The sequence below is a fragment of the Dama dama genome, chromosome 33, assembly GCF_033118175.1.
Source record: "Dama dama isolate Ldn47 chromosome 33, ASM3311817v1, whole genome shotgun sequence".
Lineage (NCBI taxonomy): Eukaryota > Metazoa > Chordata > Mammalia > Artiodactyla > Cervidae > Dama > Dama dama.
The window spans coordinates 46,658,620-46,679,685 of NC_083713.1; the positions used below are offsets into that span (position 1 = coordinate 46,658,620).

At 35.0% G+C, this 21,066-nt stretch overlaps 1 protein-coding gene across 7 annotated transcripts in view; it reads right to left on the minus strand.

Annotated features, from left to right (window-relative positions):
- The window catches only part of RIF1 (replication timing regulatory factor 1), a 60,925-nt gene that overhangs the window by 30,174 nt on the left and 9,685 nt on the right, over positions 1-21,066 (minus strand). For 6 of the 7 annotated variants that reach the window (XM_061135378.1, XM_061135379.1, XM_061135384.1 and 3 more), the window contains exons 9-20: positions 20,205-20,343; positions 18,136-18,287; positions 14,181-14,298; positions 13,255-13,425; positions 12,966-13,076; positions 12,242-12,304; positions 11,899-11,999; positions 10,400-10,486; positions 8,617-8,690; positions 8,254-8,434; positions 6,838-6,945; positions 6,355-6,504 (exon numbers count right to left, since the gene is read on the minus strand). In XM_061135378.1, the coding sequence (XP_060991361.1) occupies positions 6,355-6,504; positions 6,838-6,945; positions 8,254-8,434; positions 8,617-8,690; positions 10,400-10,486; positions 11,899-11,999; positions 12,242-12,304; positions 12,966-13,076; positions 13,255-13,425; positions 14,181-14,298; positions 18,136-18,287; positions 20,205-20,343 (1,455 nt within the window). The remainder of the gene's footprint in view (positions 1-6,354; positions 6,505-6,837; positions 6,946-8,253; positions 8,435-8,616; positions 8,691-10,399; positions 10,487-11,898; positions 12,000-12,241; positions 12,305-12,965; positions 13,077-13,254; positions 13,426-14,180; positions 14,299-18,135; positions 18,288-20,204; positions 20,344-21,066) is intronic. The other variant, XM_061135380.1, reaches the window with a different exon arrangement.

Below are 21,066 nucleotides of genomic sequence, written 5' to 3' on the forward strand. Positions count from 1 at the left end.
CAGACAGATGAATGGATAAAGAAGCGGTGGTACATACTTTTTCTCAACTGCACAAGGAATATCCTCCAGCAAAGGCCACGTCCTGGACCACAAATCAAGCCCTGGTAAATTTCTAAGAATTGAAATCATTTCAAGCATTTTTTTCTGATCACAATGCTGTAAGATTAGATTATCAACTACAGGGGGAAAAAATGTAAAAAACACAAACATATGGAGGCTAAATAACACACTTCTTAATAAGGATCACTAAGGAAAGCAAAATATGCATAGAAACAAATGATAATGAAAACACAACAATCCAAAACCTATGGGATTCAGTCAAAGTGTTAAGCGGGAAGTTCATCACAGTACAAGGCTACCTCAGGAAACTAGAGAAACATCAAATCAACAACCTAACCTTACACTAAAAGCAACTAGAAAAAGAACAATAACAACAACAACAACAACAACAAAAACCCAGTTAGTAGAAGGAAAAGAAATCACAAAATTCAGAGCAGGAATAAATGGGAAAAAAAATGGAGACTATAGCAAAGATCAATAAAACTAAAAGCTGGATCTTTGAGACAATAAAATAGATAAACCATTAGCCATACTCATCAAGACAAAAAGGGAAAAGTCTCAAATCAATAAAATTAGAAAGGAAAATGGAGAAATTACAACACAGAAATACAAAAGAACATTAAGACACTACTATGAGCAACTGTATGCCCATAAAATGGACAACTTGGAAGAAATGGACAAATTCTTAGAAAAGTGTAACCTTCCAAAACTGAACCAGGAACAAACAGACTTCCAACAAACAAAAGCCCAGGACCAGATGGCTTCACAGGTTAATTCTACCAAAAATTTAGAGAAGAGCTAACACCTATCCTACTCAAACTCTTCCAGAAAATTGCAGAGGAAGGAAAACTCCCAAACTCATTCTATGAGGCCACCATCACCCTGATACCACAACCCAGATGAAGATGCCACACAAAAAAGAGAAAACTACAGGTTGGTATCACTGATAAACATAGATGCAAAAATCAACAAAATTCAAGCAAACAGAATCCAACAACATATTAAAACGATCATACATCATGATCAAGCAGGCTTTATTCCAGGGATACAAGGATTCTTCAATATTTGCAAAATCAATGTGATACACCATATTAACAAATTGAAAGATAAAAACCATGTGATTATTTCTATACATGCAGAGAAAGCCTTTGACAAAATTCAAACCTATTTATGATAAAACTCCAGAACATAATAAAAGCCAGATATGACAAACTCACAGCAAGCATTATCCTCAATGATGACAAAAAGGAAGGCTTTTACTCTAAAATCAGGAACAAGACAAGGGTGCCCACTCTCACCACTACCACTCAACAGTTTTGGAAGTCCTAGCCACAGCAATCAGAGAAGAAATAAAAGGCATTCAGATTGTAAAAGTAGTAGTAAACTCTATTTGCAGATGACAAGATCCTATATATAGAAAACCCTAAAGATGCCACCAGAAAATTACTAGAGCTCATCAACAAATATAGTAAAGTCACAGGATATAAAATTAATACACAGAAATCCCTTGCATCCCTATATGCTTACAATGAAAAATCAGAAAAAGAAATTATGGAAACAACACCATTCACCACTGCAACAAAAAGAATAAAATACTTAGGAATAAATTAACTTAAAGAAACAAAAAACCTGTATACAGAAAACTATAAAACACTGATGAAAGAAATCAAAGATGACACAAACAGATGGAGAAATATACCATGTTCTTAAGACTGGAAGAATATAGTGAAAATGAATATACTACCCAAAGCAATCTATAGATTCAATTCTTTTTTTTGAACAAAAAAATTTCACAATTTATATGGAGACACAGAAGACCCCAAATATCCAAAGCAATCCTCTAGGAAGAAGAATGGAGCTGGAGGAATCAACCTTCCTGACTTCAGACTATACTATACTACAAAGCTACAGTATAGTACTGGCACAAAGACAGAAATATAGATCAATGGAACAAAATAGAAAGTCTGGAGATAAACCCATACATGGACACCATACCTTTGACAGAGGTGGCAAAAATGTACAATGGAGAAAAGACAATCTCTTCAACAAGTGGTGCTGGGAAAACTGATCAATTACATGTAAAAGAATGAAACCAGAACATTTTCTAACACCACACAAAAATAAATGCAAAATAGATTAAAGACCTAAATGTTAACACCAGAAACTGTAAAACTCTTAAGGGACACAAATAGATGGAGAAACATACCGTGTTCATGGATTGGAAGAATTAATATTGTCAAAATGGCTATTCTACCCAAAGCAGTCTATAGATTCAATGCAATCCCTATCAAGCTACCAACGGTATTTTTCACAGAACTAGACCAAAGAATTTCACAATTTGTATGGAAATACAAAAAACCTCGAATAGCCAAAGTAATCTTGAGAAAGAAGAATGGAACTGGAGGAATCAACCTGCCTGACTTCAGACTCTACTACAAAGCCACAGTCATCAAGACAGTATGGTACTGGCACAAAGACAGAAATATAGATCAATGGAACAAAATAGAAAGCCCAGAGATAAATCCACGAACCTATGGACACCTTATCTTTGACAAAGGAGGCAAGGATATACAATGGAAAAAAGACAACCTCTTTAACAAGTGGTGCTGGGAAAACTGGTCAACCACTTGTAAAAGAATGAAACTAGAACACTTTCTGACACCATACACAAAAATAAACTCAAAATGGATTAAAGATCTAAATGTAAGACCAGAAACTATAAAACTCCTAGAGGAGAACATAGGCAAAACACTCTCCGACATAAATCACAGCAAGATCCTCTATGACCCACCTCCCAGAATATTGGAAATAAAAGCAAAACTAAACAAATGGGACCTAATGAAACTTAAAAGCTTTTGCACTACAAAGGAAACTATAAGTAAGGTGAAAAGACAGCCCTCAGATTGGGAGAAAATAATAGCAAATGAAGAAACAGACAAAGGATTAATCTCAAAAATATACAAGCAACTCCTGCAGCTCAATTCCAGAAAAATAAATGACCCAATCAAAAAATGGGCCAAAGAACTAAACAGACATTTCTCCAAAGAAGACATACAGATGGCTAACAAACACATGAAAAGATGCTCAACATCACTCATTATTAGAGAAATGCAAATCAAAACCACAATGAGGTACCATTACACGCCAGTCAGGATGGCTGCTATCCAAAAGTCTACAAGCAATAAATGCTGGAGAGGGTGTGGAGAAAAGGGAACCCTCTTACACTGTTGGTGGGAATGCAAACTAGTACAGCCGCTATGGAAAACAGTGTGGAGATTTCTTAAAAAACTGGAAATAGAACTGCCATATGACCCAGCAATCCCACTTCTGGGCATACACACTGAGGAAACCAGATCTGAAAGAGACACGTGCACCCCAATGTTCATCGCAGCACTGTTTATAATAGCCAGGACATGGAAGCAACCTAGATGCCCATCAGCAGATGAATGGATAAGGAAGCTGTGGTACATATACACCATGGAATATTACTCAGCCATGAAAAAGAATTCATTTGAACCAGTCCTAATGAGATGGATGAAGCTGGAGCCCATTATACAGAGTGAAGTAAGCCAGAAAGATAAAGAACATTACAGCATACTGACACATGTATATGGAATTTAGAAAGGTGATAACGATAACCCTATATGCAGAACAGAAAAAGAGACACAGAAATACAGAACAGACTTTTGAACTTTGTGGGAGAATGTGAGGGTGGGATATTTCAAAAGAACAGCATGTGTACTATCTATGGTGAAACAGATCACCAGCCCAGGTGGGATGCACGAGACAAGTGCTCCGGCCTGGTGCACTGGGAAGACCCAGAGGAATCGGGTGGAGATGGAGGTGGGAGGGGGGATCGGGATTGGGAATACATGTAAATCCATGGCTGATTCATATCAATGTATGACAAAACCCACTGGGAAAAAAAAAAATAATAATTAAAAAAAAAAAAAACTCTTAAGGGAAAACAAAGGCAGAACACTCGATGACATAACTCACAGCAAGATCTTCTATGACCCACCTCCCAGAGAAACAGAAATAAAAACAAAAATAAACAAATGGGAACTAACTTAAAAGCTTTTGCAGGAAAACTTTAAGGTAAAAAGACAGTCCTCAGAATGGGAGAAAATAACAGCATACACAACTGGCAAATAATTAATCCCCAAAATACACAAGCAGCCCAATACCAAAAAAATGAACCCAATCAGAAAGTGGGCAAAAGACCTAAACAGACATTTTTTCAAAGACATACAGATGGCTAATAAATACATGAAAAGATGCTCAACATCACTCATCATTAGAGAAATGCAAATCAAAACCACAATGAGACATCACTGCACACAGGTCAGAACTGCCATCATCAGAAAGTCTACAAACAATAAATGCTGGAGAGGGTGTGGAGAACAGGGAACCCTCTTACACTGTTGGTTCAAATGCAAACTGGTACAGCCACTGTGGAAAACAGTATGGAGATTCCTTAAAAATCTGGGAACAGAACTGCCGTACGACCGAGCAATGTTACTGCTGGGCATATATTCTGAGGAAACCAGAATTGAAAGAGCAACCTAGAGTCCTTTGGCAGATGAATGCATAAGAAAGTTGTGGTACACAGACATAATGGAGTATTATTCAGTTATAAAAAGGAACGCATTTGAATCTGTTCTAATGAGGTGGATGAACCTGGAGCCTACTAGAGTGAAGTAAGTCAGAAAGAGCAAGAAAAATATTGTATATTAACGCATATATATAAAATTTAGAAAGACAGTATTGACAATTTTACTTTCATGGCAGCAAAGACAACACAGATGTAAAGAAAAGACTTTTGGACTCGGCAGAAGGCAATGATAGGATGATTTGAGAGAGTAATGCTGAAATATATACACTACCATATGTAAAACAGATGGCCTGTGCGAGTTCGATGCATGAAGCAGGGCACCCAAAGCTGGTGCTCTGGGACAACCCAGAGGGATAGGGTGGGGAGGGAGGTGGAGGAGGGCTCAGGATGGGGGGGTGGGCCACGTGTATGGCCAATTAATGTTGATGTATAGCAAAAACCATCACAATATTATAATTATCATCCAATTAAACAAAAACAAAAAAACAAAAAACTAGGAATAGAACTACCATATGCCCCAGCAATCCCACTACTAGGCATATACCCTGAGGAAACCAAAACTGAAAAAGACACATGTAACCCAATGTTCTCACTGCAGCACTATTTACAACAGCTAGGAAATAGAAGCAAACTAGATGTTCATAGACCAATGAATGGATAAAGAAGCTGTGGTACATAAATACAATGGAATACTACTCAGCCATAAAAAGGAACATATTTGAGTCAGTTCTAATGAGGTGGATGAACCTAGAGCCTATTATACAGAATGAAGTAAGTTAGAAACAGAAAAACAAATATCATACATCAGTGCATATATATGGAATCTAGAAAGATGGTACTGATGAACCTATTTGCAGGGCAGTGATGGAGATGCAGATATAGAGAACAGATTTATGGACAAGGGTGTGGGGAAGGAGAATGTGGGATGGATGGAGAGAATAACATGAAAACTACTAAGTTGCTTTACTTGTGTGCAACTCTTTGCAACCCTATGAACAGTTGAGCCTGCCAGGCTCTGTCCATGGGATTTTTCAGGCAAGAATACTGGAGTGGGATGCCATGTCCTCCTCCCAGGGATCTTCCTGACCCAGGAATCAAACCACATTTCTTACATTACATGTACTAGCAAGCAGGTTCTTTTAACACTAGCACCACCTGGGAAGCCCAACATATACAGTACCGTATGTAAATTACACAGCCAGTGGGAATTTGTTGAATGACTCAAGAAACTCAAACCAGGGCTCAGTAACAACTTAAGATGCATGGGAGGTGGAGGGAGGTTCAAGAGGGAAGAGACCTATGTATACCTATGGCTGATTCACATTGATGTGTGACAGAAACCAACACTACACTGTAGAGCAATTATATTTTAATTAAAAGATAAAAAAAAAAGCTAACAGGTATGAAAAAGATCTAGGATGGCAAAGTCCTTGTACTGTTCATCTAGAATGGCAAAGGCACACCAGAGTAAAAGCATGTCACTATCAAGTGGTCCTGATACATGGACCTTAGAGTCCAATGACACAAAGTTGTCTCGCAAAGCTGTTACCTGTTTTATACCTTAACTTCATTACTTATAAACTAAAAGCATTAGTTAATGATAGTTCACAAACATTATCTCTATTTACTTGAAAAGAATCCTTTAAATGGAAAAAAGGTCAGTATCAGAATAAACTCACTGAAAGGCCTTCATCTTCCAAACTAGACATTATCTTGGAAGAAAGTTCCTCACAGCATAAATTCTCTTCTGCAGTTGCCACCAAAGCTGCACAGCGAGCAAATGCTCTATATAATTCTGACCAAGTTTTAAGTAAGGTCTTCATGGTGACCTAATAATAATAAAAAAAAAATTAGAAAATGTGTATCTACATATCAAATAACTTAACAGAATACATCTTTAACATATTAAAAACACAATAACACTTAAGGTGTCAGAAGAGACTAGCACGGGGTAATAAGTTTGCCCACTTTCACAGAGCTCTAACTGAAGAACTGTAATAATGCCACAATACCAGCAATTAACAAAGGTCAAGAGGACCTCTCCACCACTTTCCTTTCTCCTAAGCTGATTTTAAGTCATAAAAAAGTCTTACAGAAGTTCATTACAAAGAGTAACATAGTATTTAAAAACTGCAAATTCCTCAAGTAAAAATTTGCCTTACCACTGGAATTTTTTGTGCTGGAAAAATATGGTTTATTGGCAAAATCAGTGCACCATAGATAGCACTGAAATTATGTTCTAAGGCATCACCTTGATTCACTTCATTGGTCTGAAAAAAGAAAAATAATGAAGTTAGACAAATCGCCATCTAATTCTAGTCCTAAAGAGTGACATCTTAACACATGTAGTAAGAATTGTGTTCCCCAATGTTGAGATGTTAAACAGATGGTGAACTCCTAACCTCTGTAATCTTTGAAATTAGGGTCCTTGCAGATGTAACCATGCAATAACGAAGTCATGATGACTTAAGGCATGCTCTAATCCAATAACTGGTGTCCTTATAAAAGAGGAAGTTTAATAGAAGATACTTGGAAGAACGCCATGTGAAGACAGGCTGAGATTGGAGTGATGGATTCACAACATCAACAATTGCTGGAAGCTAAGAGAAGCATGGAACACACTCTCTTTTAGAGCTCCAGAAGAAACCAAATCTGCCAACATCTTACTATTGAAATTCCGGCCCCAAGAGCTTTAAAAAATAAATTCCTGTTGATTTAAGCCACCAGTTCGTGGTAATCTCTTAAGCAACCCTGGGAAACAATATACTGTGTTTTTAGTCCTAAAAAAGAATCCCAGAGGTGATTCCAGAATCTTTTACTATACACAGAAGGTAAGACTCAAGCAAGGACTTATAAAAATGGCCTCTAGCAGACCTCAAACAGTAGGAAACCATTTAGGACCATAAACTTTGTTCTTCCAAAGGAATATGTTTAATGGAGTGTTGGCTCAAGTAGCTAAAATAAGGGCTACTGTCTAATCACATAACTCTTCAGAGTCCTCACTCCATTTTGTAACTTATAACAGACTATTTCACAAAGAATAATTCCATTTAAAGATTAATAAAGCTGCTAATGAACTATTAATAGTGACAGAACTTGAGCTCCATACCTTGCCAATACTATCACTTTTTTAAGTATTTAAATGTAAAGGTCAGTCAACTCAACAATTAAAGGTTTAGGAACTACTATATGGCTTTGAGGTAATCACCAACATGATTTGACCATGGAAATCTAAGAATATATAATTAAGTCAAGACGTCCATATTATTCCCCATAGTATAAGTGAAAGAATCCAAGATATAAACAGGGAAATCCGTATCTATCACGTGAGCCTTCTGGCTTTCTAATCGTAAGAGAAAATGGACTAAGTTATACTTTTTTGAATAACGTAGAAACACAATGAAAAGAAATCAAGTAATGTAAAGAATAGAAAATTAACCAATCCCACAGGCAAAATATGTAATACCTTCCATTCAAATACAAATTTCCATTCATATACTCATGTGCTAATATAACAAAGAAAAAAAAAAAGGCAAGGTATTAAATGAGAGAAAACATGCAGCTGACTTGTATCATACCTGATTAATCAATTCTGTTAATGGGGTGACTATAATACTCCACATTCTCCAGAGATGCTCCTTGTTGTCCAGCTGCTTTGCATTTTGATTAATAACATTTAAGACAGAGTCACTGAAAGCTAGTGGTGAGGTTGGACCAGAAAGAACACAGCCAACAAGTGTTTCCAGGTTGAGAAAAAACCTGATGGAAAAAAATTTTGGAATTATGCATTAACTGTACTTTCTGTAAAAATAAATTAATTATAGCAAAGTTACCCCCAAAAATGAATCTCAACTTTAATTTTTAAAAAATTTATAATAGTCTGTAACTCAAAAGAATATTCATAACAAATTTTCCAAAATAAATAGTTTGTTTAAAATTACCTTTCATCTTCAACACCACATTCCAATAGATTATTATTGAAAATTAACTGAATTAAGAACAAAGCAGGGGTTCCCTGAAGAAAGATGGGAGATGGCAATCAATCTTCTTGTTACCAACAGTACACTCTTCTTGTTACACTTGTTTTCTACAATTATGTGAAATATGACCCTTTTAAGGGTGAGGAATTTTGAAATTACTTAGGATACAACAAAAATGATAGCAAATGTACTTTCATAAACTACACACAAAAATCAAGTTCTTTATATTTAATTATAGCTGTTCCATCTAGTCAAGCAATTAAAGAAGATTAAGAGATTCCAGATATACACTGACGTTGTATTAAGCAAGTTAAAACTTGCTGGATCAACAATACCTACCATCCAGCAGATATTCAATATATTTCACTATAACTAAGCCAGTGTTAGGAAGCTTCTAAAACTTCTAACAGAAACCAAAACTACATTTACATAAAAGCAAAGAGAAACCTTTTATTCTAGAACCCTTTAATACAGGAAAATAGTTCCATCAATATGCCATTATTTAATTCCTCACAAGCATACTTCATTGTATTGGGCCTTGAAGATACGGTATATTTTACATATTGAAGGTTTGTGGAAATTGTGTTTTGAACAAGTCTACTGGAACCCTTTTTCTAACAGTATTTGTTTACTGTGTCACATTTTGGGTAATTCTCACGATTTTTCAAACTTAGTATGTTTCCTGACTGCTCGATGGACCAGCTATTATTTTGTCTCCCTTCCTCTCTTCTGACCTCCACATTACCTGAGACACAACACTGAATTTAGACTAATTTAACAATGCTAAAATGGCCTCTAAACATTGAAGTGAAAGGAGCTGCACATCTCTCACTTTCAACCAAAAGCTAGAAATGATTAAACTTAATAGTGAAGGCATGCTTAAAGTCAAGACCAGTGGAACTAACTACAGATGTGGTAGAAATAGCAAAGAACTAGAATTAGGAGTGGAGCCTGAAAACGTGATTCAATTGCTGCAATTTTATCATAAAACGTAAACAGATGTGGAGTTGCTCCTTAGGGATGAGCAAAGTGGTTTCTTAAGATGGAATCTACTCCTCGTGAAGATGTTGTGAAGACTGATGAAATGACAACAGGATAAACTTAATTGATAAAGCAGCATCAAAATTTGACAGGACTAGCTCCAATTCTGAAAGAAGTTCTACTGTGGGTAAAACACTATCCAACAGCATTATATGCTACAGAGAAATCATTTATGAAAGAAAGAATCAATCACAGAAAACATCATTGCTGTCTTAAGAAACTGCCACGGCCACCCCAACCTTCAGCAACCATCATTCTGATCAGTCAGCAGCCATCAATACAGAGGCAAAACCCCCAAGCAGTAAAAGATTATGACTCACTGAACGCTCAAATGGTTAAGTAGCAATTTGAGCAATGAAGTACTTTTAAATTAAGGTATGTACATTGTTTTTTTAAGACATAATACTATTTACTTACACTTAATAGACTATAATATAGTGTAAATATAACTTTTACATACACTAGGTAACCAAAAATTTCATGCGACTTGCTTTATTCTGGTATTAGCAGTGGTCTGGAACTGAACTTGTAATTATCTCTGAGGCACACCTGTACTTTGTCTATGATTTTTTTCCTTTAATATAATCAGCATATTCAAATTCAATTCTCTTCGAACTTTGCAAGCTAAGTTTCTCTAACTTAAAAAAACACGGATTTTTAAAATTAGCTAATTTAATCATATCATTACATCTAAGATACTTGCATTAAGAATATCCATATTAGCAACCTGATATGCTGGAGAACCTAATACTTTCTGAGGAAGTCCTTTAATTGTAATTTCCATGAGAACCTAAGAAAGACAAAAGGTTTTACTGTGTATTAGTCATTAGTATTAACTATAGTTTTAACAATTTACTATAAGTAATGTTCACTCATTAATGTAAACACATTCTCATTAGCTTAAAACATTCAAGTACAGAAATACAAAACATAAAATAAAAAGGTCCTTCCTTATCTCCAGGAACAACCAATGCTGTCAGTCTGGAGTTTTTTTAGACCTAACTTTCCATATAAAGTACACAGAGAACATAACTTCCTGGGCTGGCTGTGATGTATCTATTCTTTTATGACATTATTGATATTATACCATGAGATACTTTGAACTTTCTTCACCTGACTGTAAACAATTTTCAGTCTACATAGACATATTCTTAACTGATAAACAAATATGCAAAGCTTATTCAAACTTTTAAAAAACTAATGGTCCTAGAGGCTATTTTTTATACTACAAAAAGAAATTCTGCAATCATTTACGTACTCACTAGTGCCAGAAGCCAATATTCAAAGGACTTCTAACTAAAAGCTGGATCTAAGACACATCTCTCAAATGTGACAGAGCCTATCTAACTGCCATCCAAGTATATTATTACACAAGTATTAACCTGAAGTATATAACATAGTGACAAGACAAAAATAGTGAAAATGGTTTCACATACTCTCATTTTGAACTGAAACTAATGATAATTATGCATTTGTAGACACAGTTATTTTGTTCCAGCCCACAGTGCTCTGCATTTATCAACTCATTTAATTATGAACTACTACTACATCTCTTCTTTACAGAAGAAAGGCAAGAGAGTAGGTAAAGTGTCACTTAGTCAATAGTTAGGCTGAGGTTCCACCTCATACTACAGCCTAGCTATTAACCACTATTCCCTACAGTCACAGCAGATATTGCTGTCATGGCACATAAAGGAAACAGACTCAAAGTTTATGTAAGGGTATGATCTGTCCCATCTGCAGATTATTTGGGGAAACTATTACAAAAAGTAGTCCCAATTTGTTTTTTCTTTTCTCTACTATATAGGTCACAGTTAAAATGCAAAAGCTCTACAAGATTATTACCAGGTATTTTTTCAAATGTACAAAGAAACAATTAGTGGAGCTCAGCAATCTTGTTATAAAATTAGTGTTCATCTGAGTTTCTTCAAGTTTCACGCTTCTTATCCCATTTTCTCTGTACAGCCTATGCTTTTCTCATCACACTGGAAGATTTTTGGAGTTGCCACTGTCATCATTTACTTTATTAAGGTTTCAAATGACTCCAAAACCAATGGGACAGCATTTATTTCAGGGCTAAATTGCTGATAAATAGTTGATATAAAACATCTTCCCAAATCTTGATCTGTGCTAGTACCTTCAAAATAAAATTCAATTTCAGAGTATGGTTTTAGAATTCCAGCACACAGGTATTATACTTACCAGTGTTTTCAATACAGGAAATACTTCTGAATTCACTATGCTTTCCAAAGATTTTAATAAAAGGGTCAAAACTTCAGAACCTGGTCTCTCTTTTTTGTTACCTATCCAAAAGCACAAGAAGGGTTATAGTTTTAAAGATGTATCTTTAGGGGTGAAAATACAGTAAATTCAGGAGTAAAAATATATACTCAGAGCTATTAAAAAGTAATTTTTTAAAGTGATTTGATTAAATAGAAGTCTAGAAGATACAATACTTAAAGTGATTTTAAAATAAAGTTTATATATGAAAGCCAAACAATTCACTGACTACTATAATAAAAGTCTTAATCATTACAGTGCTTACCTGATTCAATAACTGACTTCACCAAGCTAATTAACTCCTTCCAAATAGCATTGATAACTACATCTGCCAAACAAAATAAAAGGTACTTTAGAATGAAGTAGATATAACTACAAAGGCTCCCCCTTTTATGTTTATACTACAGAAATAAACTGAGCAATGCTTTGAAATATAATTCTCCTTGTAATAGTCAACCTTTTAACTTAGTTTATAATATACCATCATCTCATTTCTGTTTAGAAAAAGATGTTTTCAAATGGACTAACACACTCTGGGTAATTTTTTCTATCAATCATATTTTCTGTTATTGAACACTTTTTATTTTTGATACGAGGAAAAACCAAGATTCAGAAGGATATCTGAACGCCACGAGAAAAAATCTTCCAGCAAGTTAAATAGCAAACTACCTTATTTTTGAAATGTGTCGTCATTATTTGATAGGCTTTAGAGCACAGGAGGTTTAGGTATAGATACTAAAAATCACAAAGCCGGGGTATGAATCACAGCTCTATCACTTACTACGTAACCAGGCACAAATTACTTACTTCTCTGTATAACACAATCCCTTATCTGCAAAATGGACTAACACATAAGGTTACTGTTAGGATTAAACGAATTACATATAAAGCTCCTGCAGAACAATCTAGAAGCAAGTGGCACCATATAAATATTTACTAGTTTCTTTTTAAACACAGGTTTCAGCAATAAAAATCTCTTAAATATTCACCAGAAGCATCTTTTCCAACTGCAACAAAGCTATCATGAACAGCAGTGATAAGTGTATTTGAGTGTTTGGAAAAAAAAGAAGAGCTGCTGATTAATGGATGTTCAAGTGGCTCTAAAAGAGAAAAAAAAAAGACAGTTATTCAAAACCAAAGCTTTATGAAATAAATTTCCCAATGTAAAATGTTAGGTGGTCTGCTATGTTTTCTATCAAGACATAAAATTTCTTCACCCCAATTTACAGTGTTCTGAACTGTTTTAATAATTGAAATTATTTTTTAAAAATTAAATACCTAGGCTCAGTATAAGTTTGTTTTGCTTAGCAAAACTCACAACTTCTGGACCCAACAAAAAATGAAGCAACATTTCAAGCCCCAAAAGCTGTATAGAGGGGATTGTGGCCATTCCAAAATTTGAATTCAAGTTCATCCGAGGGGTTACGGGAGTTCCATATGGAGAAGCACCTTCAAAAAACAAAACAGCTAAGTTATGTATGATTAGTTACTCAAATATATTTTGTTTACTTCATTTCAATGCAATGTACCTTTAAGACTAAATAATTTGTTTCTCAAATAAAAGTTGAAGAGTTTTTGTTTAAAGCCCATATCAGAGTTCCTAATACTACTCTTACTAAGGACTTCCCCAGTGGTCCAATTGATTATAGACTCTGTACCCTAGCAGAGTGCAGGTTCGATCCCCGGTCAAGGAAGCCAACAGCCCCAGAACAAAACTAAACATACCAAGTTAAGAAGAACAAGATTAGAATCTTATACACACACACACACAAAAGGTGAGTGTCATACACCATTTAAATGAAAATAAATCTCAGGCATTTACCTATACCTTAAAATAGTAATATGCAGGCATTTCTAAAAATATAAAATTTGACTCAGAATAGACCTGCTACTTTTAATAATAACTCCAAGATTATAAAACAAACCTAAGGATCTAATGCACTTCACATAATATCATGGGAAAAAGTTGATCTTATCCAACTATACTAATGCAACTAATGCAGCAGTAGACAGTAACTGGATTCTTCACCACCTGAGTCACCAGGGAAGTCCTAACACACACAGAAAACAATCAAAACAATTTTGTGACATGAGAGCCAAAATTATGTGATTAATTTTATGTAAATTACATGGAACAAAAACTTGATTCAAAGTCTTAAAAAAATACAGGAAAAAAACCAGCAACAAGTAGGTCTACCTCTTACCTTTGTGTACTGGGGTCATAGGGTTTAAACCTGGAGTAGTAGCTACACGAGATGAACTCCCTTGAGGTGAAACATTAGAATCAATGCTTATTGTGCTTTGAATCAGAGGCACACAAACCTATTGGGATTAAGAAAAAAAGAGACAGAGGGAACTGTATCTGTAAACTGCATAAATGTCATTTTTTTAAAAGTCTTACAAAATACAGTTAAATTTCCTTAAGAAGCAGTATCAATTGTCTTGGTATGCTGAAATTTTATCAGCCTTGATGCACAAGGTAGTAACTGAAATCTGGAAAAGTGAATAATCGTATTATAATTTTATTTGCCCTAAATATATATATTATTTATAAGTTTCAGCTCTACATTCCAGATGGAAAATTATACATGTAAAGAGCTTTTACAAATAACATATACATGAGTTTTAATATTACTGGCAGATAAGACCATTTTAAGCTTTTTAAAAAAACAACTTAAAAAATATGAACTAAGACAACTTCAAGCTCATTTCTAAGATTATTCCAAGACCTGTCAAATCTAGCCAGTAAGTAGATTATGCCAAGGAATGGATGGGACAATTGGGTAAGATTAGCCTACAAGGAGGGCATCCCAGGTGGTGCAGTGGTAAAGAATCCTCCTGGCAATGAAGGAGAAGCAAGAGATGGGGGTTCAATCCCTCGGCCAGGAAGATCCCCTGGAAAAGGAAATGGCAACACATGGACAGAAGAGCCTGGAGGGTTACAGTCCATGGGGTCAAAAAGAGTCATAGATGACTGAGCACTTGTAGCCAACTAGGAACTAATAATGGTAGAATTTGGAAAAATTATGATCCTTGCATGCTGACAATCAATGCCCAATTTTAATCAGTTCATGCTTAAACAAATTTAAAAACTTCAATATAGTAAGCAATTAAGCATTTAAAAAGAACTTGCTAAAAAAACCAAGTATACTTGAGGAAGAAATGATAAACGAATTCAGCAAGGTATGCACAATTCCAGGTTAACATACAGCTATCTGTTACACTTCTGTACAGTAATATCATCAGAAACAGAAAGTAAAAAATCCCTTTTAAAATAATAAAAAATACTTAGGAATACTCTTGATCAAGGAAGTAAAATTCTTACATGCTGAGAACTTAGCATGAGGAACATTTATTAATGTTCCTCAACATTAATAAAGGAAACTGAAGATGATTTAAAGAAATGGGAAGGTCCATGCACAATTACTGAGCCTGTGCTCTAGAGCTCAAGTGCTCCAACTACCGAGTCCCACGCCAGTCTGTGCTCTGCAACCATGGCAATGAGAAGCCCGTGCACCGCAACAAAGAGTAGCCACCGCTCCTCAAAACTAGAGAAAGGCCGAGCAAAGTAATGAAGAACCAATACAGCCAAAAATAATTAAAAATTATAAAGACAAAAAAAAAAAAAAGAAATGAGAAGATACCCCATGCTCTTGCACTGAAAGAATATTGTTAAAATAGCCATACTACCCAAAGCAACTTAATGGGATTGCTATTAAATTAGCCATATGGAACCATCCCAGAATTGCCAAAGCAATCCTGAGGAGAAAGAATAACACAGAAGTATAACCTTCCCAGACTACTACAAAGCTACAGTAACAAAAACAGCATGATAACTGGCACAGGAACAGATATATGGATCAATGGAACAGAACAGACAGCCCAAAAATAAACCCTGTGGTCAATCAATCTTTGACAAAGAAAAGTAAGAATATACAATGGTGAAAAGACAGTCTGTTTAGCAAGTGTTGTTGGGAATGTTGGACAGCTGCATGTAAATCAATGAAGTAGAACACTCCCTTACACCATACACACAAAAAAATTCAATGTGGCTTAAATACTTAAATATAAGACAGGACACCATAAAATTCCTAGAAAGTAACATAGGCAAAATACTTGCTGACATAAATTATAGTAATGTTTTCTTAGGTGAGTCTCCCAAGGCAACAGAAATAAAAGCAGAAAAAAAAAAAAAAAAACACCCAGATGAGACCTAATTAAACATACTCAGTATAGTAAAGGAAGGCATAACAAAATGAAAAGACAACTTACCAACTGGGAGAAAATATCTGCAAGTGATGTAATCAACAAAGGTTTAATTTCCAAAATGTATGAATAGCCCACACAACTCAGTAATGAAAACCCAATTGAAATGGACAGAAGACCTAAACAGACACTTTTCCATGTCTACAGGCACATGAAAAGATGCTCAATTTCATTAATTGTATTAGAGAAATGCAAATCAAAACTATAAGGAGATACCATCTCACATTAGTCAGAATGGCCATCATTAAAAACTCTACAAATAACAAATGTTGGAGGGTGTGGAGAAAAGGAAACCCTCCTACAATGTTGGTAGGAATGTAAATTGTACAGCCACTATAGAAAACAGTATGAAGTTTCCTCAAATAACTAAAAATAGAGTTGCCATCTGATCCAGTAACTCCATTTCTGGGCACCTATCTGGACAAAACTCTATACTTTGAAAAGACACATGCACCCCTATGTTCACAGCAGCACTATATGTAATAAATAGCTAGGACATGGAAGTAAGGTAAATGTCCATCAACAGATGAATGCATTAAAAAACATGGATACAACAGACTACTACTCAGTCATAAAATAAAGAAATATAGTAGCATCTGCAGCAACATGGATGGACCAACAGATTATCATATCAACTGAAATAAGTCAAAAAGAGACAAATACCACATGGTATCACTTATATGTGGAATTAAAATGACACAAATGAACTTATTTTCGAAACAGACTCACAGACACAGAGAATAGACTTGTGGTTGCCAAGGGGGAGGGCAGGTGGGGGAGGACTGGACAGGGAACGTGGTTAGCAGATGCAAACTGTTAAATGTAGGATGGCTAAACACTACATGGTCTTACTGTAGAGCACAGGGAAATATATTTGGTATCCTGTAATAATGGAAAATATGAAAAATATGTATGTAACTAAATCACTTTGCTGTACACCAGAAACTAATACATGTAAATCAACTACACTTTAATAAAAAATAAATTAAGGACTTTTCTGGTGGCAGAGTGGATAAGAATCTGTCCCCAAAGAAGGGGACATGGGTTCAATCCTTGGTCCAGGAAGATTCCACATACTGTGGAGTAACTGAGCCCATGTACCACAATTACTGCCCCTGTGGCTCTAGAGCCCATGAGCTGCAACTACCTAGAGCCCATGAGCTGCAACTAACTAGTCTAGAGCCTGTGTTCTGCAACGAGAGGCCTCTGCAATGCAATGTCCATGCACCAAAGAGTAGCCCCCACTTGTTGCAACTAGAGAAAGCCCATGGAAAGCAACAAAAATCCAGCACAGCCAAAAATAAAAATTATTAAAATATAAATTAATTAAAATAAATAAGAGTAGTTATCAGAGCTACCCTTTTTTACTTAGACAAAATAACTTCAGTTCAGCCAGCAAGGATGTCAAAATCTAAAGGAATAACTTCTTGTGTAACAATGAAAAGCTACAAGGGTATTAAATGATTGGTTATCACTACACAGCCTAGAAAGAGATTTTAAAATTAGAATTACTCCAACTTTGTATCATCTACCCAGCATAGCACATGATTTCTATTTCAGTAATGCTGACTCTACCCTTAATTATATTCCAAGTCATATGCAATTCCTTTAAAAAAAATCTTTCATAATGCCTCTAGAATAAGAAAATGTGTCAATGTCAATAGACATGTGAGTGTCTATTGATTAAAAAGGTTGTAGAGGTCCATTTCAGACAACGGGAGAATATCCTTTAAGGAAAATGACCTCAAGTTCTGTGTCAGGGTGAAAAACATTTTTTATATATAACATGGTCCGCTGGTCTGCTAAGCACTGAAAGTTAGATTGGCAAGATTTTAAGGACATACTATTAAAAAAAACACACATCAAGTATCATAATCAACGCTGCAATGTTACCTGTTCAAAATTAGCAGGAAGATGAGGTCCTAGTCTCATCAACAAATACCACCAGACTTCTAGTTTTGTCAGCGCTAGAGTTTCTGTTCTCACATGGATAGAACTCAAAGGTTGCATCAACAACTTCAGTCTTTTTGCACTACACAGTATTTCTTGAAAGAAAAGAAAATAAGCACCCAAGTAAAAACATTGAAGAGCTAAAGATTAAATTTTAAGAATGACAGCATGCAACAGTCTTTCACTTTAGCAAGAGAATTAAAAAAAATTTTAATTCAGTAGCTACTCCTATTCTCCCAAAAATTTTCATGCTGACAAACTCTAGTACAGTTAGGTCACAATACTTAATAAGACTTACTTTAAAAAAAAAAAAAAGTAATATTTATTAGATACCCTCTGCCAGGGCTGATTTTCCCACCATTCAGCAATGTCTGCAGTATTTTTGCTTGTTACAACTGGGAGGTGGGGATAGAGAGCTACAGTATCTAGTGGGCTGCATCCAGGAATGCTGCTGAACTCCCACTGACACACAGGGCGGTTCTTCACAACAAACTGCCCAGTCTAAATGTTAAAATGTTCAGTAACTCTAACTGCTTGAGTGTTCTCATTATCCCCATTTTATAGATCACAAAATAGAGCACATTTTTTACCTCAAAAAAGGCTGTCATTTAAAAAATTTACTAGTTTTTATTGAAATTTTTTTTTTTTTTTTTTTTTTACAACACTGCTTCTATGTTTGGGTTTTTTTTTTTTTTGGCCACGAGGCATGTGGCATCTTAGCTCCCCGCCAGGGATCAAACCTGCAACTCCTACATTGGAAGGCAAAGTCTTAATCCCTAGACCACTAGGGAAATCTCAAAAAATCTACTAGTTATTTCTTTTATCAAACATTTTAACTGTTGGTGCCATGAGACTTTGGAAATCTAAATATTCACATTCATTTAGAATTAGGTGTCTACTTTTAAACTACTTTATCTAGTCTCCCATTTAGCTACTGTCCCAGTGAGATTTAAGCAGAAGTGTATGTGGAATTTCTGAAACATTTACAGATTGTTGACTCTCTGGAAGTTCGTTTTTGCCCCTTCTGCCTTCCCTCCTTCCTATAGGCTGCAACAAAGGCATATTGACAATGACAACAAGCATCTGATGCCTTAATGAATTCATGAATACACAGTATCAGTCAGACTCTCTAGATCTTGACCTATTTCAAATCAGATAGCATTTTATTGATCTTAAGTCACTCCCATTTTATTCTTTAACTCAAAGATCTATAATTTCAGTAGATTTAATCCCCAACAGTACAATACCTCACACTGACAGCTTATCAACAAAGGTGACATTTCCAATTAAAATATATGCCTGCCAATATTTTCAATAAAAGTAGTTGTAGTTAATGCAAATAATTATGAAACACATTTTAAAAGGAAAGAAGGATTACTAATGGTCTTTGCAAGGGAAAACAGGATGAAATCAACATGACTTAACATATCTTATAAACTATCAATTATATCTAAGATTAACTACAGTTAAGTAGGTAGACTCATACTTCTCACTTATGGGCAAAATACTTTCTCATACATATATTAAACACTTCCAATGGACAACAAAAAGATAAGGGTAAGAAACATCAAAAGGAATCACTCCTATATATCAATGTTAACCCACCATTAGGTGCTATTCTTAAAGGTCCTGAAAAAAAGTTCCTCTGTCACTTACACTTGTATTACACAGCAATCACAACTGTTTGCTGTAGTCTACTGGCTGTGTGACTTTTGATAATACTTAATCGTTCTAAAGTGTTAATACTTACCATCTGAGGTCTATTATGATTACTGAGAAGTACATAAGTGCTCAAAAAAGTGCTGGACTGTACTAAGAAAACCACAAATGGCGTGTCCGTGTCACTTTGTTCAGTTTTTCAAATAGTGTAAATTTTATACCTGTGATTTTCAATAATGCCTGGCCTTTACAAATTCTATTGTTAGCTACAAATTTATTCCCCTAAAATACTCAATGAAGTCCAAAAAAAAAAAAAACCTCATAACAAAAATCAATCTTAAAATATTACTTACCTGGATTTAAAGCAAAATTATCTATTAAACTCTTCCAAGCAATAAAAGCTATTTTTTTAATCATGGGTGCTCCACTACGAAATCCCAGTTCTTCCAGCTGTAATAGAGAATTGATGAAACTCCCACTTCGATGCAAGGTCTAAAAAGGAAAAATCATTAAGAAGTTTTTTATTTGCCTGAAACAATTATAGGCACTATTAACATTCATTTGTCTAATGCATCCCAATAAAAAATACACAGGATAGAATATTAACAGTCAAAAGTGATTATAATCCACACATAATATGAACAGGATATAAATAAAAAACTGGCTTAGAAATTCACAAAAACTCTTAAGAAAGCCGCTAGAGCTAGTAAAATACTTCCAGCAATGTTGCAGAGTACAAGTTGTTGTTTAGTCACCAAGTCTCATTTGACTCTCTTAATGACTATAGCCCGCCAGGCCCTCTGTACAGAGTACTAGACCAACATTCAAAAATCAGTTGTGTTTCTACACAAAAGCAATGAACAATCTAAAAAGCAAATTAGGAAAGCAATTCCATTTATAACAGCAACTAAAAGAATTAAAATACTTAGAAATACATTTAATCAGAGATGAAAGACTTAAAACTAAAGGCTACAAAGTATTGTTGAAATTTGAAAAGACCTAAATAAATGGAAAACCATTCCGTGTTCATAAATAGGAAGATTTAATATCATTGTAACAGCAGTATTATCCAAACTAATCTACAAGTCCAATGCAATTTCTATCAAAATTCCAAAGGCCTTTTCCAACTAAGAAATAAAAGCTTACCCTCAAAAATTCATTATGAAAGAATCCCACTTAGCCAAAACAATTTTGGAAAAAAACATTATGAAGTTG